General features: G+C 46.8%; 1 protein-coding gene across 1 annotated transcript in view; it reads left to right on the top strand.

Moving 5' to 3' along the window:
- The window catches only part of gli2a (GLI family zinc finger 2a), a gene marked incomplete at both ends in the record, with an annotated part of 141,292 nt that extends 121,119 nt beyond the window's left edge, over positions 1–20,173 (top strand). The window contains 6 exons of the mRNA XM_080752989.1: positions 2,138–2,278; positions 6,783–6,932; positions 10,671–10,835; positions 12,059–12,346; positions 16,071–16,461; positions 17,967–20,173. Coding sequence (XP_080609115.1) covers positions 2,138–2,278; positions 6,783–6,932; positions 10,671–10,835; positions 12,059–12,346; positions 16,071–16,461; positions 17,967–20,173 — 3,342 coding nt within the window. The remainder of the gene's footprint in view (positions 1–2,137; positions 2,279–6,782; positions 6,933–10,670; positions 10,836–12,058; positions 12,347–16,070; positions 16,462–17,966) is intronic.
- Positions 20,174–20,713: the final 540 nt, after the last annotated feature.

The raw sequence follows: 20,713 nt of genomic DNA, 5'->3' as shown, positions 1-20,713 counted from the left end.
ATGCTCATTTAGAGCAGGCAGTGGCGTCAGTTCAGCAAAAGCTAAGGTAAAGCTAAGGGTCCGGGGAAGCTAGCAACCCATCCTAGGATCATGGCTATGTTCCCTAGACCCTATATGTTCCCTCACTGTGATTAGGGTTAGGTATATAAAAGAACTTCCGACGAGGAAGGAAGCGGAATACAATTGCATGGATTCATTTAGCTATTTGTTTTATCGTTGTCTTGCGCTACAGAAAGGTCGGCCCACTTAATACCCTTCCTAATTCCCTTAATTGATGATCAATAGTGAATAATAATGCTGTGTTGTTCAATGAGAAACCATGTGCTGTCACCAGCTGTGATCTATCAACATCCATCAAGAGTTGAAAGGCTGATAAGATTAAAGCACAGAACTCGCCTCAGATAGTAGTGTGTGTGTGTGTGTGTGTGTGTGTGTGTGTGTGTGTGTGTGTGTGCGTGTGCTTGTGCGCGTGCGCGTGTGTGTGTGAGTGTGTGTGTGTGAACAACTTCCACGTCTCACTGAATCATGTCCCACCTGAAACTCGTTATTCATTATAACAGTTCCCAGGCGCAATCTCATTTTGCATGTTGAGTTCTCCTGTCCACCAATCTCATGACATCATCGTACTCTACATAATAGCACTAATCAACTGGACATAAATCTAATACTCAGTTGCAATATAAACACTACTAATACTTAGTTATTATGCTCAAATTATGGTCAAATATATTTGAATATTCTGCATTCTGTGATTTATTTAAAATGAGCAAGCCAGCAATGTAAATATCATATAATAGTGATTAACCAGTGAGTAAAACTGTTGTGAATGCCACTCAACCCCTAGGGGGTCCTCAGAGTTACTACAGGGGGTCCTCCAAATCTTTGTGTGATAGAAACTTTTTTATATGCATGCACTTGAACCCTAGTGTCCGTATTCGGAGAAGTTTAGCCAAAAATAGCAGATCTACAAGCTCACAACGTCTCGCGCTGCCAGGCATTGTGAGCTACAAGCTTATTGTGAGCTTGTAGATCGGCTATGTTCAGCAAAGAGGTTTGGTGTAGAGGGGAAAAAGAGCAGACTAAGTACAGAGTGAAAGGTCAAGTTTATTAAGTATTGACGGTTCAAGTGGTTAAATATCTTAAAACACAACTTGACATGAATCCAAAATACACCGATGAATGTGCTGTCAAACGATTAAACTACATGGAATCTATGAAAAGGTAGTGGGGGTCCCTGCTTCATCTCTCTCTCGACTAAGGGGTCCTTGGCCTGAAAACGTTGAAGACCCCCGGTCTAATTGCGACCGTAGGTCGCATTTACTACCAAAACCTCCACAGGCTGTCTGTCTGTCAGTGAGTGAGTGAGTGAGTGAGTCCGTCACACTTTTGCCCTGCTCATATCTCCACAACCGTTGCCCCCATCCATGCCAAATTTTGCACACACACTCCTTGACTGCCAAACTACAACCTCCAAGGACCCCCGGAGCCCCAGGGACCCCCAGGGCCCTGGGGGACCCCCAGATGTTAAAAATGACCAAATGTGCTCACACGTCACACGTCACACTTTTTCCCTGCTTATATCTCCGCACCCGTTGACCCGATCCATGCCAGATTTTACACACACACTCCTTGCCTGCCAAACTGGGGGACCCCCAGATGTAAAAAATGACCAAATGTGCAAAAATGACCAAATGACCACCCCAACGGGGCTGCTCACGGGGAATTCCCGGGGACCACCGACTCCTGGTGCTCCAGAACGGATGCAAAAGTGGTGGCGCCCCCAGTGGAGGACCCCCTGCCACTGCAGCGCACATAAAATGCCGTAACTCGGGCTAGGAGCGTCCGGGAGAGCCGGGGCCGGTACCTATTCGTCCGCCAAGGCAACACGGAGACCCCACCCCTCATTTCTCATGGCCCTATTCTAGCGCCACCTTCAGGCCGATTTTTAAAACACATTTTTGGACACTGCTCCTACAGTTTTTGCCCTAAAATCACGAATATCACTACACAGCATGTCTACACTCATGTCATCAACATGGATCAGGAAGATTTAGGAAAAACACATTTTTGCCCTATTTGTGGTCGCTTATCTCCCGATTAGGGAGTCTTACTGGTGTATAATGTTGTGTGATTTCAGGATCACGGGGGAGGGGTCCTGGACCTGAGCGAAGAGCTGGACAGAGATGAATGTAAGCAGGAAGTGGAGGCGGTCTATGAAACCAACTGCCACTGGGAAGGATGTTCCAAGGAACACGACACACAAGAGCAACTGGTCCATGTGAGTATTACGCCTCACTGAACCACTTGAGCCCCTGCCCTTTTATCCGTCTGTAAAAAAGTGCCCTCTCCAGACCATGAATGCTGTTTTCACTATGGTGAAAGAAATGCAAATGCCCCTCTTTTCATGCCATATACCTGAAGGCAGCATTCAAGAGAAGTGCCTGGTCATGCAAACTCTCCTGAACTTGAATGCAGCGTCTTACGCTGAAAGAATTGCCCTCTCTGTGTAGAAATCAAGCATAGAAAATAGCCGACCTCCAAGCTCACAACGCGTCGCGCTGCGACGCGTTGTGAGCTTGGAGGTCCGCTATTTTCGATATTCTCACCAAAAGGCCCTTTTAGAAATTTCAGCCCCTGTCTCTCTAACATTCTCTGCACGTCCCTGGACTGACTGACAGAGAGAGAGAGTGCGAGAGAGAGACATCAATATGTCTGTACACAGACAAACGTGTCCATGGTAAAGGCTTGGCCTTGTCTGTGGCATTTATTTTTTTGATTTTCTATTTTACATAGCATTATAATGTGCATATTTTTTTTTATCATAATACCTAATTAATGAATATCAAGTCTCCATGTTTTATTCAGAATATGTATGACACTTGTTTACTATTTTACTCTAGGGCCAATTTAGGAGCCCACTCGTACTATGGTTCATCATTTTATTTGCAAAGGAGAGCTCTGAGAGTGGTCAAAGGGAACCAAATCCATTATGGTCACTCAGGGATAACTCTTTATATGTTTCTGGTAATACTATATAGTCCGCTAATTTAGTAAGTCCATGAGAAAAATGTTCACGGACATACTAAAAAGAGAGAGAGCGAGAGAGAGTGAGAGACAGACTCTCAGACAGTATAACGGTAATGGCGTATAATGGCACCAGCAGCCGACCAGATCGTGAAAGCCATTTCCTAAACAAACAGTCCTCACCTTTCCCTTTAATGTCTCGACAGTAGAAAGTGTCCTGCTTCTCATTAAAGGGGTGCTGACTGAGTCTGACCAGAGATCAGCGCTGTTAGCTGATCTCTTCCTGTTGGTCACGTTAATGAGCCCGTCGGCTCAACCCCCCCCAAAACCCTGCAGCTGTGTCCCTCTCAACCCCTGCCCCTGCCGACCCCTCGACCCCTGATCCCTATTCCCTAACCCCTGGCTCTCTCCGACACCCCCCCCCCCCCCCCACCCCCGACGGGCTGCTCATAAATCCATCGTCATGCCAACTGCTCTGGAGTTTTGACGACTGCTTGCTCGGCCCTTTCCCTGCTATGTCCTTCCTTCCTGAGGTTTCTCTCTGCTGCTGTCTTCCTATTGGCTGACGGCTGTATAAGGGCCGTGCATGAAACCCATTCTGTGATTGGTTGGTTTCCGGGGGAAGTGCATATGACGGAAGTCTCGCCCCTATAGACACGCTCTGCAATGGGTTGTAAGTAACCAAGATGGAAATAGCAGAGGACACGCCATCTCCGGTTTACTTCCCGTATCTGCGTGAAGCAGGTGGCCACCTTTTTAGGAGACCAGAAGCAGGCTTGTGTCTATTCATTCCAACGTGAACGTGAACACGGCTTCTTTAGCTCCATGGTCACTTAAAGAGGTGGTGCCATGATTTTTCCCCCCTCTAAACATGATTATTAGGTATTATGATTATACTAGGAGGAAGATTTTTCCCCAAAAAGTATACAGAAAGAGTTAAAATTGGGTTTTTATGTGGCCACACCCCCAGTTCAGGTGGTGACCCAGCTGAAGTTAGCCACACCCCACAGTGTTGGGTGAATGGTAATTAGGGGAGGAGTTGATACTGTGACATATTTAGTATCTGTGTTTTTTAACTGACACTTTTGACCACAAGGTGGCAGCCTCCAAGAGAAAACAAACAAATACCAAGAGAATACATCATTTCTCATAAAAAACACACCAGGGGGTCTAATGAAGTACTTTCAACCTCCTAGACACATGAAAAACAGAAAAAGTACAAAACTATGGCACCACCTCTTTAACTAAGTATTGGACCCGTCGTCACAAGCCAAACAATATTCCCAAGATTTGAAAATCTACTTTATTAACAACCTTTCTCTGTCCCAGCAACACACTCTAGCGGGACCTAGCACCAATTACAAAGGGCGTTCGGGAGATTATAACCGGCGCCCAGATTTGTAGGATTCGTGTACCATTTCACCTAGTGGCTACAATTGGGATGGCGTATCTTCCGAAATTAACAATCTTTGGTCGTAGCCAGGCTTCTCTCCTCGGAGACGAGAAAAGGCTGGAAGTGAGGCTAAGGGCCATCCTCTCGACTGTCCTCAGTAAAAAGGGACATTTCTCAGCCTAATCACCTCTGTCTATGTAGATCTGCTATTTTCACAATATTTATCTGCGGAACCGAGTCACATTGAATGTAATACCTACAATTCCAAGTGCTTGTCAGGGTGGGGGTCCCCAGTTATAATATGTTTATTTTGGGGGTCACGGCCAAAAAATAGTTTGAGAACCCCTGGTATAGAGCATTAACAAATTCATCCACCAGGGGTAACCCATTCTTATGACTTCCTATCTAGCCAAGCTTTATAAACTATAGATTTTTTAAAGAGAAAACAATAAAGAAATTAAAATAAGCGAATATTCGACTTCGGTGAACAACGTCGAATAGTGACTTTGATATTCGAATATTCGAATATTTGGTGAATGCCCTAGCGTGTGTGTGTGTGTGTGTGTGTGTGTGTGTGTGTGCGTGCGTGCGTGCGTGCGTAACGTGACTTGACAGAGTGTTTACCACTAAAGCCTGTTTGGCCTGAGGTAGGGTGTAATTATGGGCTCAGAGAAAACACAGAGGTATCCGTGGGTAATCCACCACAGAGGTATTGTGGGTAATCCTACATGCCCAGACAATTTAAAGACAACAGCTGACCTCCTAACACCTGGCCGGGGCCAAAAACACACACACGTCTCAAAGTCAACAATGTTTCTAGAGGTTCCTGTTGTTGATGTGTTTTTTATAGTGCACACCTCCGTCAATTCACCCTTTGCCAGCCTTCTGATTGGCCCATGACTGACCAACCAGCAGGATCTTTCTGTCTTGTCCCGCCCTGGTTCCGCCTTTTTTTAGGTTCAATTTGCTAAAACATAGTTTTTGGAGAAATAAAAACATTTAAAAACATGCCCAGTCACTATACTGCACCTGAGAGGCTCCTTTTTACTGAAACAAGGTTTGAAATGAGAATTGAACACACATAATAACAATAAGAAGCAACTGAATTTCAATGGTAGTGGATGGAGAGAAAGGTCCCACCAAGACACAGCAACCAATGGGTGCGAAGAGGGGCAGGACAACGGGCGGGACTTGACAAAGGGTGAATTCATCATGACTGACCCGCCGTCAGCAAAACGAGGACATGGAAAAAGGTGACAGTAAAGTCATCGTACAAACCTCTGTGGACGCGACTCGGGGGTGAGTTGGGTTTTAGGAAATATAAAAGGAGAGGGAAGTCGTACAGCGGTGGGTCATCACCATGCTGACCTGTGGTGGACATTTTTTCAATAACTTTTTTCATTTATTTTTTATAAAATATTATTGTATTTAATTTTTTTCCATTTTCCCAAAGAATTATAAAAAATAAAAGAAAAAAGTTATTGAAAAAACACGGCCTGCTCACGTATTGGGAGGGTAGTATGAGTCACCTGAAAAAATAATGGGTGTTTTTAATGAATCTATCATGGTTAAAATGGAGTTTGAAGTTACAATGAGCATGTGTGGGGAGGGGCCCTGAGCCTGGAGGGCCTGATAACATTTACATCAAATATCTAAATATTGAATGAAGCAAATAAAAAACTGTTCAGGGTGTTCATAAAAGCCTGATTAGACGATAAAATGACCAAAAGTTTTTTTGAAAGTGGAATATCCCTTTAAAGTTAAAATATCTTTTAACTGAAACACACGCAGTCACACACTCTCACAGCCTGAAAAAACAGACAGGCTCGAGACATTATAGCCCTTTGTCTCCAGGTGACGAATGAATAGTTAATGTCAAACAATGATGGATGGCACTGTCACTCTCTCTCTCTCTCTCTGTGTGTGTGAGCGTGAGCGCGTTTGGAGTAGGAAACATCTTGTGGGAAAATGGCAAGCTCTTTGCTGACTCACTGCTGTTATCCACACGCACGCGTGCAGGCAGGCGCGCACGAACGCACGCACACACGTACGCACACACGCACGCACGCACGCACACATGTACGCACGCACGCACGCACGCACGCACGCACGCACGCACGCAGGCACGCACGCATGCCTATGTCCAATGGCAGAAGAAGGGAATATTGCATCCTTAATATCCTGTCATCCGGTCACAGTTCGGTCTAAAACAATAATCACCTCCTTTCTGCTCCTTACCCGACCCCCAGATCGGACCCCCCCCACAATCCCCCCCCCCCCCCCCCCCCCCCCCCCCCCCCAACATTACTCGCTCCACTTCCTGTGTTTGTTATAATGATGTCACTTCCTGTTGTCTCCTCCTCAGCACATCAACAACGATCACATCCACGGGGAGAAGAAGGAGTTTGTGTGCCGCTGGGACGACTGTTCCCGCGAGCAGAAGCCATTCAAGGCCCAGTACATGTTGGTGGTTCACATGAGAAGACATACCGGAGAGAAACCACACAAATGCACGGTGAGGACTGACCCCACTGACTGACAGGGTTGATTTTGTCGACTAAAACTATGACGAAAAATGTTTGTCGACTGCGTTTTTCTTCACTGACGAAAACAAAATAAAAACAAAATAAAAAGTAAGCTGTGATGACTAAAACTAAGACAATTTCGTCAACAAAATAAAAACTAGACTAAAACGTTAGGGAGGGACTAGTGGAGAAGAGAGTAATTTTATGTTTGGTTGCTCTCAGGTGCGCTGCGACGCGTCGTGAGCTTGTAGATCTGCTATTTTCAGCACGCAACCAAGTGTAAAATCAGCCATTACAATGTCATCAAGGCCTGCCAAAATACATTTTAGTTGACTACATCAACTGCAGATTTAGTCGCCTAAAATCTTATGATATCTAGTCGACTAATACTAATAGCCGACTATAACTAATACTTTTCAGGTGACTAAATTATGACTAAAACTAAAAGACATTTTATTCAAAAGACTATGACTAAAACTAAATCAAAATTTGCTGTCAAAAACAACACTGCTGACTGACAATTGGGGGGTGGAAAGTGGGACTGAGTCACTACTAGGGCCCAAGGTGGAGGGACCTTAATTATGTTATACTTTAGCTATTAAAAAATAGCAGACGGGGGCATGGTGGCGCAGTGGTTAGCGCTTCGCCTCACAGCTAGAAGGTCCTGGGTTCGATTCCCGCCGGGGGACGCTGTGGGCGCTGGCGGCGTGTTCCTCCTCCGCGTCATCAGCGCCCACACCCTAGGTGGGGTTGGCGATAGGGCCTTTCTGTGCGGAGTTTGCATGTTCTCCCCGTGTCTCCTAGGGTTGATACCCTCACAAAAACATGCACGTAAACCTGGTCTCAATAATGCCTCCCCCTGGCCAGCCGGGGCGCCTGATGGAGGGGAAAGGAACTGGTTGGAATAACGTGTTCCTTCCACGCGCTACGTCCAAACCAGGGAAATCTCCACTGTCAGGTGAAAAGAAGCAACTTGGACTCCTCATGCATAGAAGGAGGCATGAGGTCAGTCCGTTGTCTCCCCAGGCGCGGAAGAGGGAGAGCAGAGCCCAGGATTACATAGGCAATTAGCACTGGGTGAAAAAATGGGTTACAAAATTGTGGGATAAAAAAATAAAAAATAAAAAAAAATAGCAGACATACAAGCTGCGAGCTTGTAGATCTGCTATTTTTGAAAAGTCGTGAAAATGTGTGCAAATCTTCGAATATATGTATTTTTAAGCGAACATTTGTAACTCAAATTTTGCTTCTGGGGGGTCCCTGGAACTAAATATTTTGAGATGGGGGTCCGTGGCCAAGTACATATCATTTTGGGGGTCCTTCACATGAAAAGGTTTGAGCACCACTGACATTCAAAAAACCTTAGAAGGATTTGAAATATTCATGGCTTGCACACATTTTCCACGATCTTTCAAAAAAATAGCAGATCTACAAGCTATTTTTCAATAGTTAAAGCACAAAATAATGGGTAATAAAGCGTTCCCAGTCTAAATGGGTTAAACCCCCTCCCCCTATGAAGAACATTCATGGGGGGCCCGCAAGTGAAACCTTGTATCCAGGGCCCAGAACTTGGTGCGACACCCCTGGACCTACCTACCTACCTACCTACCTACCTACCTACCTACCTACCTACCTACCTGCCTACCTGCCTGCCTACCTACCTACCTACCTACCTACCTACCTACCTACCGACTGACTGATATCTGACTGACCAGATATCAGTCAGTTTTTTACCCAGACGGTCTTGGTATTTTGAAGGGAAATAATCAATACAGCCAGTAACCGTGAAATAGTCAGACTTTTCAACTTCAACTAGTCATTTAAAAATAAGCTACAATATAAGTTAAAACGGAGACAAATAACCGATGAAGAATGGAATCATGTGGATCTCTCTGGATCCAGAATGGAGCTGAGGCTTCTTGTGGCCAGGCAGTTACTGCCACCTATCGTCGTTGTCGGGTGGAAACCTTGTATGTCCAAAACCGTTCGTTTTGTATGTATCGTTTAAAGTACCTTTTACCAATTATAGAGGGTTTAAGTGGTGCCGGATATGCAGCTCGGCAAATAAAAGGTGAATTGAAACCAGTGCATGACAGAGGACGATATCACGATAAATTAAATCTCCACAATATGACTATCGCGAGTGTTTATCACAATTAAACGATAATATCGCTTATCGTCCCATCCCTTGCTGTGAGCTCGAATATCGGTTATACAGATCTAATACGACACAGATGCTTTCTCGGTTTTTAATGGGTTGGCTCTACCATGCAGATTTGGTTACAAATATAGTTTGAATCATTAATGGGTTGGCTCTACCATGCAGATTTGGTTACAAATATAGTTTGAATCATTAAAACAAGTTCCGGATTTGCGGGCTTTTAACACGCGATAACATTTTTAACATTTGATGAACCACATGGTTCTTCTTCCTCTTCTTCTTCTTCTTCTTCATATCCGAGATCAAGTTGAGAGGCTGCTCTCTCTCTCTCTCTTCGGCTTCAAAGATGTTTTCACCAGGGTTCCACTTCTGAGGGGTTGCTGGGGTTCATAAAGGTTGATTGACGGCGTGGGGGGAGGGGGGGGGGGTAATTAAAATCTACAGACAAGAGCGTGGGGGCCATGGGGTCCTTATTAAGACCATACTGTACTTGTTTCAGCGCGCGAGTCCCCTGTGCATCATCTGAACGCCTTCCAACGCGTGTCTCTCCCTCTCTTTTTCTTGCCTCCAGTGTTCTCCCCCGGCTCGCTCCCTTTCTCTCTCTATCTCTTTCTCGTTGTCTTCTCAACCCTCTCACCGCTAACCCCCCCCCCCCCCCCCCCCCCCCTCCCCCTCGACACCCCCCACGGCCCACCACCCAAACCATTTCGCCTCTTGTGTTTGGTTTTTTTTATGAAGAGAGAGAAGGGTCTTTATGTCCGCCCGCTTTCATGTCTAATCTGATCTGATGCCGTTTTTTTTTTTTTTTTCACCTTCAATACCAGTTCGACTCGCCGGGAGTTCTGAAGGAATAACAGATTATTATTATGGTCTGTAACTCTGTATGGAACACCAAGAGTGAGACACGAGGCTTTGTTGAGGGTTTTACCACGAGTGTTGAACCCTGTCCTGCAGGGGTAGTTGCACCACATTCTGGGCCCTGGGTACAAGGCTTCACTTCAATTATTTTTATGCTTTAGCTATTGAAAAATAGCAGATATACAAGCTCTTGCAGATCTGCTATTTTTGAAAAATCTTGAAAACTTGAATATTTCAAATCCTTCTAGTTTTTTTTTGAAAAACCTATGTTTCTATTTCGGTGGTGCTAAAACTTTTTCATGTGCAAGGAGACCCCCAAAATGATATGTATTTGGCCACGGACCCCCATCTCAAAATATTTAGTTCCAGGGACCCCCCAGAAGCAAAATTTTAGTTACAAATGTTCGCTTAAAAAAATACATATACAGGTATTCAAAGATTTGCACAGATTTTCAGGGCTTTTTCAAAAATAGCAGATCTACAAGCTTGCAGCGCGGCACTCGGTGCCGCGCTGTGAGCTTGTATATCTGCTATTTTTCATTAGCTAAAGTATATAAAATAATTAAGGCCCCATCCACCTTGGGCCCTAGTAACTCAGTCCCACTTTCACCCCCCCCCTTGGTTGTGACACCCCTGCCTGTCTGGGAGACAATGATATTGTATTCACTGTCTGTCTGTCTGTCTGTCTGTCTGTCTGTCTGTCTGTCAGTTTGAGGGATGTATCAAGGCGTACTCTCGTCTGGAGAACCTGAAGACTCACCTGAGGTCTCACACGGGAGAGAAGCCGTACGTGTGTGAGCACGAAGGCTGCAACAAGGCCTTCTCCAACGCCTCGGACCGCGCCAAGCACCAGAACAGAACACACTCCAACGAGGTACACCCACGCACGCACGCACGCAGTGGTGGTGAACGTACTCACATTTTATACGCTGTATCAATATCAATGTATCAATGTACTTTAGGAATACAAGAAAAAGTCTGGAATTCAAAATTGACTTGGGTAAAAGTATCGGTGTCAAAATGGCCGAAATGTACATAGGGGCTGAAGTGCTTAATGTATTTGTATCAATAATCCAAAGCTACAAAGTAACTACTAACAAAAGTTGTCAAATAATTACAGTGGAATAGAGGTACAATATTTAGCCTCTGAGATGTAGTGGAGTAGAAGTAAAAGTACCTCACACGCACGCACACACGCACGCACACACTTTCTACGTTACAAAGTCTTCACCACCTCAGCTCTCACCTTTTATCCGACGGTTCCAGAACTTTGGTTCACTTGTGTTTTAGAAAGAGCTGCACAGATACAGTCATCATTATGGTCATTAACTGGAGGCAGATTTCAAGGCATTAGATTTAATCTCATTTTAGCCAGTTGTTCACACAGCCCATCTGTAGCGTGGAGGTGAACCCAGTCATTACCATGTTTACTGTACGGGACGATGTTAGGTCTGTTGCGTAGCTCTGATCAAGAAGACAAAAGGCAGAATATCCCACAAACAACGCTAAAATAACAGTATTTAGGTCTAAATACCTGTAATTTAGTGACAAACACACACCAGAGGCAAATGATGCTTTCATCAAACTCATCCTTTTTTTTGGGGGGGGGATGATGTTGGATGATTTCTCTATCCAAGAATAGTAATGTATTGTAAGCAACCCCCTATACATACAGTAATACAGTATATATTGAAGTACTCAAAGTCGTTTTTCTAAGTAAAAGTAACAATAACCCCATGTAGAACCATGTAGAAAGTAAAAGTACTATAGCCTGTTGGTCAAATCTGGAATAGCAACACTTTTGCACTGTTTTTCATGATTTGAAAGACTAGCTATTGGCCAAGAGTTGGCCTCGATATTGAGGCCAACTCCTTATTTGGGGTACTTCCAGCAGACTTCCGGGTGCTTCAAACGCCACTGAGCAACATTCATTGAAATGAATAGCTGAGGGCGGGGCATCTCCTCTAGTTTTGATATAACTCTATGACAACATCACACTGCATGACATCCATTCCACACAATAGGACACGATAATATGTGTATTAATACGATTGAAATATGAATGAATATGAATACTATGAATGTATGTGTTGTCAGAAACCGTACGTGTGTAAGATCGCGGGCTGCACCAAGCGCTACACGGACCCCAGCTCTCTCAGGAAGCACGTGAAGACCGTGCACGGCCCCGAGGCGCACGTCACCAAGAAGCAGCGCAGCGACGTGCCCCCGCGGCCAGGCCCGCCCCGAGGCAGCGGAGAGAACGAGGCCAACGCCAAGCAGAGCGGCAGGGGTTCCTCTGAGGGCCGGACGGAGGCCAACGGCACCCCCAGAGGAGTGGAGGACTGTCTGCAGGTCAAATCCATCAAAACGGAAAATAATTCGATGGTAAGAAACGATATGAAAATGTATCAAAGCAAATGAAGGTTCCCATCGTGCACCCACACAGACACAACCATCGCAGCGCGTGCGCGCACACACGCACATACACACACAAACACACGCACACGCACACACACACACACACACACACACACACACACACACACACACACACACACACACACACACACACACACACACACGTACACGTACACGTACATAAAGTGTACATCTTCACTGTTGGGCACACACCAGCTAACTCCAAAACGTTGATTTTTCAGGAAATGAAGAAAACCATATATTTTTAAAGCTAAGTAATACTGGCTCATCAAAGTTGGTATTGTGACTTTATATATCGTCATTCATCAGATACTTGCATGTGTCATTATATTATCACCACTTTAGCCCTCATTTTATTTTTTTGTTTGTCCGTCATTGATAAGAACAGCTGACAATGGATTCTCCAAGCTCACAATGCATCACAACGTTACAGCTGCTGAAAGTTGGGGTCCCATTAAATTACAGGATAAAACACACCAAAATAAATATGCTTTAAGTAGGATGTGAGGGGTCAAACTAGGGTTTTTTTCATGATTCTGAATCCATTGCAAGCTTTTTGTTTTTGCACAAAAATCATTCCTTGGGCAGAAAACTGCCCCACAGAACGATGGTTTAGTGATGAGTCATCACTTTGCACAGTTTTGTGGGAGCCGCCTTTACCCCAAGGAATGTTTTTTGTGCAAAACAAATGCTTACAATGGATTCAGAATCATGAAAAACCCCTAGTTTGACCCCTCACATACTTAAAGCATATTTCATTTGGTGTTTTTTTTCCTGTATAGTTACGTTAATGGGACCCCAACTTTCAGCAGCTGTCAAGGATTCTCCTAGGGAAACTGAATTTCAGTCTTTGTGAGATGTGTTACTAGACACCTTTACAAACACATTAGTGAAGATTTCTTTTGTTAAGGAATTTATTCCAGGACTTATTAAGACATCCCCTGACTATTAGGAGGTTTTGTCAGAAGGGCTTTTCAATACGTTTCATCGGTTGGATTATTTTTAACCAACACACACAGACGTAAAGGGTGTTCAATAGCGTTGATTTATGACAATAAAAAAATTCAACGCTGAACAAATGAGTCACCTGGTTTATGCCCAACAGCGACGATATCCTATATTTGGGAATACTAAGGATGATCAGCTAATTATTAATTATGCGTCGTCGACAACACATCCTGAGCTCTTTTAAACAGAATCTATTTATATATAAGACAACATAATCTTACTAATCACGACACCACTAAATAATATAATGATACACTATAAAACATAAACACCTTTGGTGAACAGGAGAAAAAACATTTTTACCACTCACAGTTTCTGGTGTTACTAACAAGGTTTTTAACCGCTGATGCCGCCTGTCTCTCTTCCTAACACTTTTCTCTCCCCTTCCAACCTTTCCTAACGGACAGTCTTCCCTGAGGTGAGCTCTATAACGCTGTCTCTCTCTCTGCATGGGACACAGTGTTTGAACATTTAACCCATTTTTTCACAGGTACACATTATTGTGTATCATTATTGTATGCTTTAACTATTGAAAAATAGCAGATATACAAGCTCACAGCGCGGCACCGAGTGCCGCACTGCGAGCTTGTAGATCTGCTATTTTTGAAAAATTGTGATTCTATAAGTGTCTTTTGAATCCTTCCAAGGTTTTTTGAAAAAAACAAACATGTTTCTGTGTCAGCAATCTGGCCAGCCATCGTCAAAGAAAAGGTGTTTTTCACTTAACTGGAGCTCAGTTAGTCTGTTCTTGAGACACTAGCTACTATGTCAGTGGTTCTCAAACCTTTTCATGTGAAGGACCCCCAAACTGATATGCATTTGGCCACGGACGCCCATCTCAAAATATCTAGTTCCAGGGACCACCCAGAAGCAAAATTTGAGTTACAAATGTTCGCTTTGAAAATACATATATTCAAAGATTTGCACACATTTTCACGACTTTTTCAAAAATAGCAGATCTACAAGCTCGAAGCGCGGCACTCGGTGCCGCGCTGTGAGCTTGTATATCTGCTATTTTTCACTGGTTAAAGCATTCAATAATTCTAGGCCTAAATGGGTTAAAATCAACATCATTCCATCCGCACACCATCCGTTTCACAGAAGAAAAGAGGTTGAAGGTGATATCGATAACATCGTAAGGTAGTTGCATAACAAAACTAAATATAGTCTATCCAGAGCTTTTAAAAAGCCGTGGAGTAAAAGTGTCGCGCTCCACATCCGAGAAAAGAAAATGTGAAATAACCATTTTACTAAAAGGCAGCCGATGTGTTACAATGCTGCAAACGACAATGCTCAAACGCAGGGAAATAAGGAGCCTTATGCAACAGAGGTGTAGTGATGTGGGCTAGTAGTTAAAGCATCTACAGTAGTGGCCGAATGTTGTCAATAGCACCTTTAACACCCTCTCTCCCTTGCACATGAAATATGGGACCACACAACCACACAGACACACGCACACGCACACGCACACACACACACACACACACACACACACACACACACACACACACACACACACACAGACAGTGAGTGGCATTCCCCTGTTGAGCAGAGATCTGGTAACAACCTCTGTGGGAGCGATGATAAAAGTCATTGTCCCATTAATATTCACACACTGAACAAACAGTGCGGCATCGCCTGCAGATCAAGACTCTTTCTAATTCATTTTGGGCCAGTTTGAATTACTATCAGTGCTGCGCTGGGAGCATCACTGCTCATCCATTATCCACTCCCTTTGTAGCCTACATGCATCTATGATGCATGATATTGTGGGACTAGTTACAGTAGTTACAAAACATCCTCAAAACAATCGGAATTTTGTCTTTACTCAGAATGAGACGTGATGATAGTTTGTTGTATAGCCGTAGGGAAGGATGTGCAAGGTTTTACAACCCACGCATTCATTGTTTAAATGACTCCAATACAAGGCAGACATCATGTACCGTTAAGAGTTTGCATACGAACATCGTTATGCAGGCCGTCGGGGAGTACTTTCTTGTAGTAATTATTCTAGTAGTTCTACGTTTTTAATTGGGATATGTCTATGATTGTCCTGTTGGCATATTTGGTGTGGCATTTAATCAAGCAATGGCCATGCAAAGGCCTTGCAAGGCCCCTAGTTCTAAAATCAGTTCAAACCTCCGCCTGTTGGTGGGCTTATTCCTTTTATTAAACGTGTCTTAGTTTGATCACATGCAGACAACAATGAGGACGATGTGATGGAAGATTCTATCCAGTAGAAGAGTGTTTCTCAAAGTGGATTCCAGGGACTCTGTGGATTCCTTTAGGGGGGGTCTAAATTGACCCATAGAAGTCTGTAACTCTGACAGTGTACAAATGGAACCCTTACGGGTTCATTTGGTTCCATTTGTACACTGTCAGAGTTAAGGGGAGACCTTGATATTTTAAAGTTTGAGAAGCACTGCAGTAGAAGACTGAAGTTCAATTGAACCATCCGCAAGCATCAATTATAATGACATTTCTATGCTGATATAAACCTCCTCTCATGTCCCTTTTCTCCTCCATCTTCTCCCGTGGTCTCCTCTCCCCTTTGTGTCTTCTTCTCCTCTTCTCCTTCTCTCTCATCCTCCCCTCCTCTCGTCTCCTCTCTCCTTCCCCCCTCCTTTTCTCCTCCTTGTCCCCTCTCCTCCGGTGCGTGCAGACATATCAGTCCAGTCCGGGCGGTGTCTCGTCATGCAGCAGTGAGCCATCGCCTCTCGGCAGCGCCAACAACAATGACAGCGGAGTAGAGATGGCCGTGCACAGCGGGGGCAGCTTCGGGGACCTGAGCGCGCTGGACGAGGGCCCCGTGGTGGACTCCACCATGCCCGGGGGTGGCGGAGGCGGGGGCAGGGGCCCCCAGGCGGGCCCCGGCGTGGGTCTCCAGCTGAGGAAGGCCGGGGGCCACGGAGGCGGCGTGACCATCAAACTGGAGCACATCAAGAAGGAGAGGCTGAGGACGGTGAGGGACGTCTGTCCCTGGGCCAGTGACGCTCCGCTGCACCCACAGGGACACCGCGACCACACCAAGCTGCCTCCCATACCTGCTGTCGGTAAGGACCCATTCTTTTGGGTGGCAGTGAGCTGGGCGGTTGTTAGTTGGGTAGTGGTTGTTTTTTTGGTTGTTAGCCACAGCGTTCATTTTGTTGACTAAGACTAATAGAGAAAGGTATCTGCAATAAAGCAGACAGCCCGCAACACTCCAAGTTAGATGAAGGCTCAAAATAGCATATGAGATAGAAGTAGTCAAGGGATCTCCTTTTTACATGATTTTATTTACCTCAATGGACAGAGTCAATGGACAGAGTCAATGGACAGAGTCAACGGACACGCTTCGACCCTTTGGTCTTCTTCAGCATTGTATGAATACAAACTGGAAGTGACGTATATAAATACGTTGCGTTACAATCAGTGTAATTAATAACAGCTGACAAAGCTGCAATCACATAAACAAACTTACGTAAGTTTGTTTAGTTTGTTCCATTGAGGTAAATAAAATCCTGTAAAAAGGAGATTCCTTGAGTGCTGGCGACTACTTCTTTCTCATTGTCTAAGACTAAGACAACAATATTTTGATTTTTTAGTCAACAAAGATTAGACTAAGACTAAACTATTTCAGATGACTAAAATAGGACTAAAACTAAATTGTGTGTTATTCAAAAGACTAAGACTAAATCAGAATCTACCGTCCAAATGAACACTGGTGGTGACGGCAGTAAGCTGGGTGGTTATAAGTTGGGTAGTGGTTGGCTATAGTTTGTTGTTAGCTGGGTGATGGTTAGTTGGGTTGGTGTTGGTTGTCGGTCGGTGAAAAGCTGATGCGGGATGATTATTAATATAAGTTTAGTTTTAATTCATAGAGGTGATCCGTTTGTTATTGTTACAGTCACAGTAAACACAAAAGAATGTAGAAACATTTTCTACAAAGCAAGCACACACTGGAGATGCACACATGCACCGTACTGTATCTCAGGGGTTCCCAAACCTTTTTGTCTCAGGGCACCCCATGAATATTTTTTTTAATCCGAGGCACCCCTACATTCACTCCCAGCACCTTATATTTATAGCATATCGTCATGGTCGGGTGGAAACCTTGTATTTCCAAAACCGTTTGTTTTGTATTTATCATCTATAAAATTAACTAAACTAGTGAAAACAGCAGATCTACAAGCACACAACATTGTGTGCTTGTAGTTTTCACTAGTTTTGTGTGACAGTCTTGTATGATGAAGCAGGGCTTTGCTTTACCAAAAGACGTACACATTTGAAACTTGAAGATACAAGGTTTCTGCCCGACAGTGACGATATTTTAGTGAGTATGTTGCGAGGAAAACGTTGAGATAATAGCCATTTTGGTTAGAACTGACTGAAAATAACTTTGTACTTCAAGTTTAAAATGATACTAAATATGTTTTCAAGTGTCCAAATAAATTCCAAATATTATCAAATTATCTCGTGGCACCCCTGGACTGCCGTCGCGGCACCCCAGGGTGCCCCGTCACCCACTTTGAAAACCCCTGCTGTATGTGACCATACCATTATTATGTTTCTCCGTCAGGATCCCTGCTGGAAAACAACAACATGCTGAACGCTCCGTACCTGGACCAGCGGCTGGCCGACCTGTCCTCCTGCGAGGTGACGCTGCTCAACCAGCTTAACGAGCGTCGCGACAGCACCACCAGCACCATGAGCTCCGCCTACACCCTCAGCAGGCGCTCGTCGGGCATCTCCCACTGCTACTCCAGCCGGCGCTCCAGCGACACGTCGCAGTTCGGCGGGAGCCGCCACAACAACATCAGCTCCGCCGACTCGTACGACCCCATCTCCACCGACCTCTCCCGGCGTTCCAGCGAGGCCAGCCACTGCGGCGGCGGCACGGGCGGAGGCGGCGGCGGCGGAGGTCTCCCCAGCCTGCTCAGCCTGACGCCGGCGCAACACTACCGCCTCAAGGCCACGTACGCGGCCGCCACCGGGGGCGCGCCGCCCACCCCGCTCCCGAACATGGAGCGAATGAGCCTCCGGACCCGCATGGCGCTCTACGGCGAGTCCCAGGACATGCAGTCCTCCACCCACTCCTTCCTCCACCCGCCTCCCGGCGGCGTGCCGCGGCGCTGCAGCGACCTCGGCTACGGAGGCCGCAGCATGCTGCCCCACGAGGTGCCGGCCGGCCTGCCGCGCCGCGCCAGCGACCCCGTGCGGCGGCCGGCGGGCGACCCCCTGTCCATGCCCAGGGTGCAGCGCTACAGCAGCATGAACAGCATGAACCCCGGCCTCCCTCCGTCTGCCGCGGACCGCTACAGGGGGCTGGCCGCCATGCAAGGCTACACCCGCTCGGACGGGAGCCTGCAGAGACACCCCTTCGCCCCCAGGCCGCCCAGCATCTCGGAGAACGTGGCCATGGAGAACATGGCTGTGGACGGGGTGGACCAGGGCGGAGAGGAGGACTTGGTGCTTCCCGATGACGTGGTCCAGTACCTCAGGACCCAGAACACAGGCCTGGCCAACTACCAGGCCCAGGCCCAGGCTCAGGGCTTCCAGGGAGGCATGGCGTCCCAGCAGCAGCAGCAGTTCTATGGGCAGAGGAGGATGGCCCTGGTGGATGCCAACGTGGCCCAGGCTGGACCGGACCTCCAGGCATGTCAGCAGCATCAGCAGCAACCGTCCGACAACGTGAACAAGAACAGCATGCCGGTCCAGTGGAACGAGGTGAGCTCCGGCACCATGGAGGCCAAAGCCAAGCCGCCTCCCAGGGGGAACCTGGCCGTCGCGCCGCAGAGACACAACTTCGGCACCTTCCAGGGGCCGGGCCAGGGCCTGGGCGGCAACCAGCAGGTGATGTCTATGAACCACAACCTGGCCCTGCAGGGATACATGCAGCGCAGCAACCAGAGGATGACCAACATGTCTCTGCTGCAGCACAGGCAAGGCAACGGTTTCGCCGAGCAGCTCGGTCCCCAGCAGGAGGCGATGCCCAACTCTGTGCCTGGGAGCGTCGGCGCGAGAGCCGCGTATAACGGCATGGCGGGTCAGGGCAACCCGCAAATGCCAATCTACAGGACCAGGACTCAGGCCGACGGCTATCCCCATATGAGCCACGCGGAGGCGCAGCAGAGTTACGGCCTCCCCCCCCAGCAGCAGCAGCACGACGGAGCCAGAGGCTTGCTGCAGCCCAGGCCTCCCGTGGAGCCCAAGTCTCTGGGCCGACAGCTCTCAGCGTCCAGCGCCATGCAACAGAGCCGCTTCCCGCCGTCGTCCACCCTGAACCTCGGGCACGCCAACAACACTTCCGAGGCCAGTCCCAAGAGGCCCCACGTGACAGCGGTCCAGAACCCAGGCTCTGCCTTGTTTTACACGGGGCAGATTCACATGTTTGAACCCGGCACCGGCGGCTTCGACGCCCCCATGTCGCCGTGCGGGGGCACCAACGACAACAACGGCGGCGGCGGCGCCACCATGGCCAACATGGCGTCCCCGGGCGTCAACCAGGTCACCAGCAGCACCTCGGCGGGGGGATCCGCGGAGCACGCCCAGATCGACTTTGACTCCATGCTGGACGACGGGGACCACTCCAGCTTGATGTCGGGCACGCTGAGCCCCGGCCTCCTCCACAGCCTCTCCCAGACCTCCTCCCGTCTCACCACGCCCAGGAACTCTGTCACGCTGGCCTCGGTGCCGGCGGGCATCGGGAACATGGCCATCGGCGACATGAGCTCCATGCTCACCGCCCTGGCCGAGGAGAGCAAGTTCCTGAACATGATGAGCTGAGAGGGAGCAGACTCTGTAAGACTGTCTCCTTCGGTGTACTTGAGGAATTGTTTGGAGTTTTCCCACATATTGCTCTTTTCCTGGCTTTCACAAAGCGTTTTTTTCGTGTGTCTTCTAGGGATGGGTATCGTCTGCGATACTTTTAATGGTATCGATCACATGACGTCGATACTATCGGGTATCGGTTCACGTAAAAACGAACAATACCTCATTTCGATACTCTTGAACACACCCCTGGCCGGTCGCATCTGTAAGAGTTGGGCTACTGAGAGTTTAATGACTGCTTTAGTAGGCTACACTCCTTACTGTGGAAAATAGCCGTCAATAGCCTATAATGTTTATTATTACGATGATTATCCAACATCTATACTCTCCACTCCGCCACACTGTGTGATTATCATCATCACCTCTGCTCTACCGCAGCAGCCAGCGAGTTACCACTCTTTCCGTGTTGAAGTTAAACTTAAATAAAAAGTATCGAAAATGGTATCGAAAAGGGTATCGTATCGATTCCCAGGTATTGAAAAAGGTATCGTATCG

The sequence above is a fragment of the Nannobrachium achirus genome (assembly GCF_963921795.1).
Source record: "Nannobrachium achirus genome assembly, chromosome: 22".
Lineage (NCBI taxonomy): Eukaryota > Metazoa > Chordata > Actinopteri > Myctophiformes > Myctophidae > Nannobrachium > Nannobrachium achirus.
The sequence above is the reverse complement of the archived record's forward strand: the minus strand, read 5'-3'. Positions and strand labels throughout refer to the sequence as shown.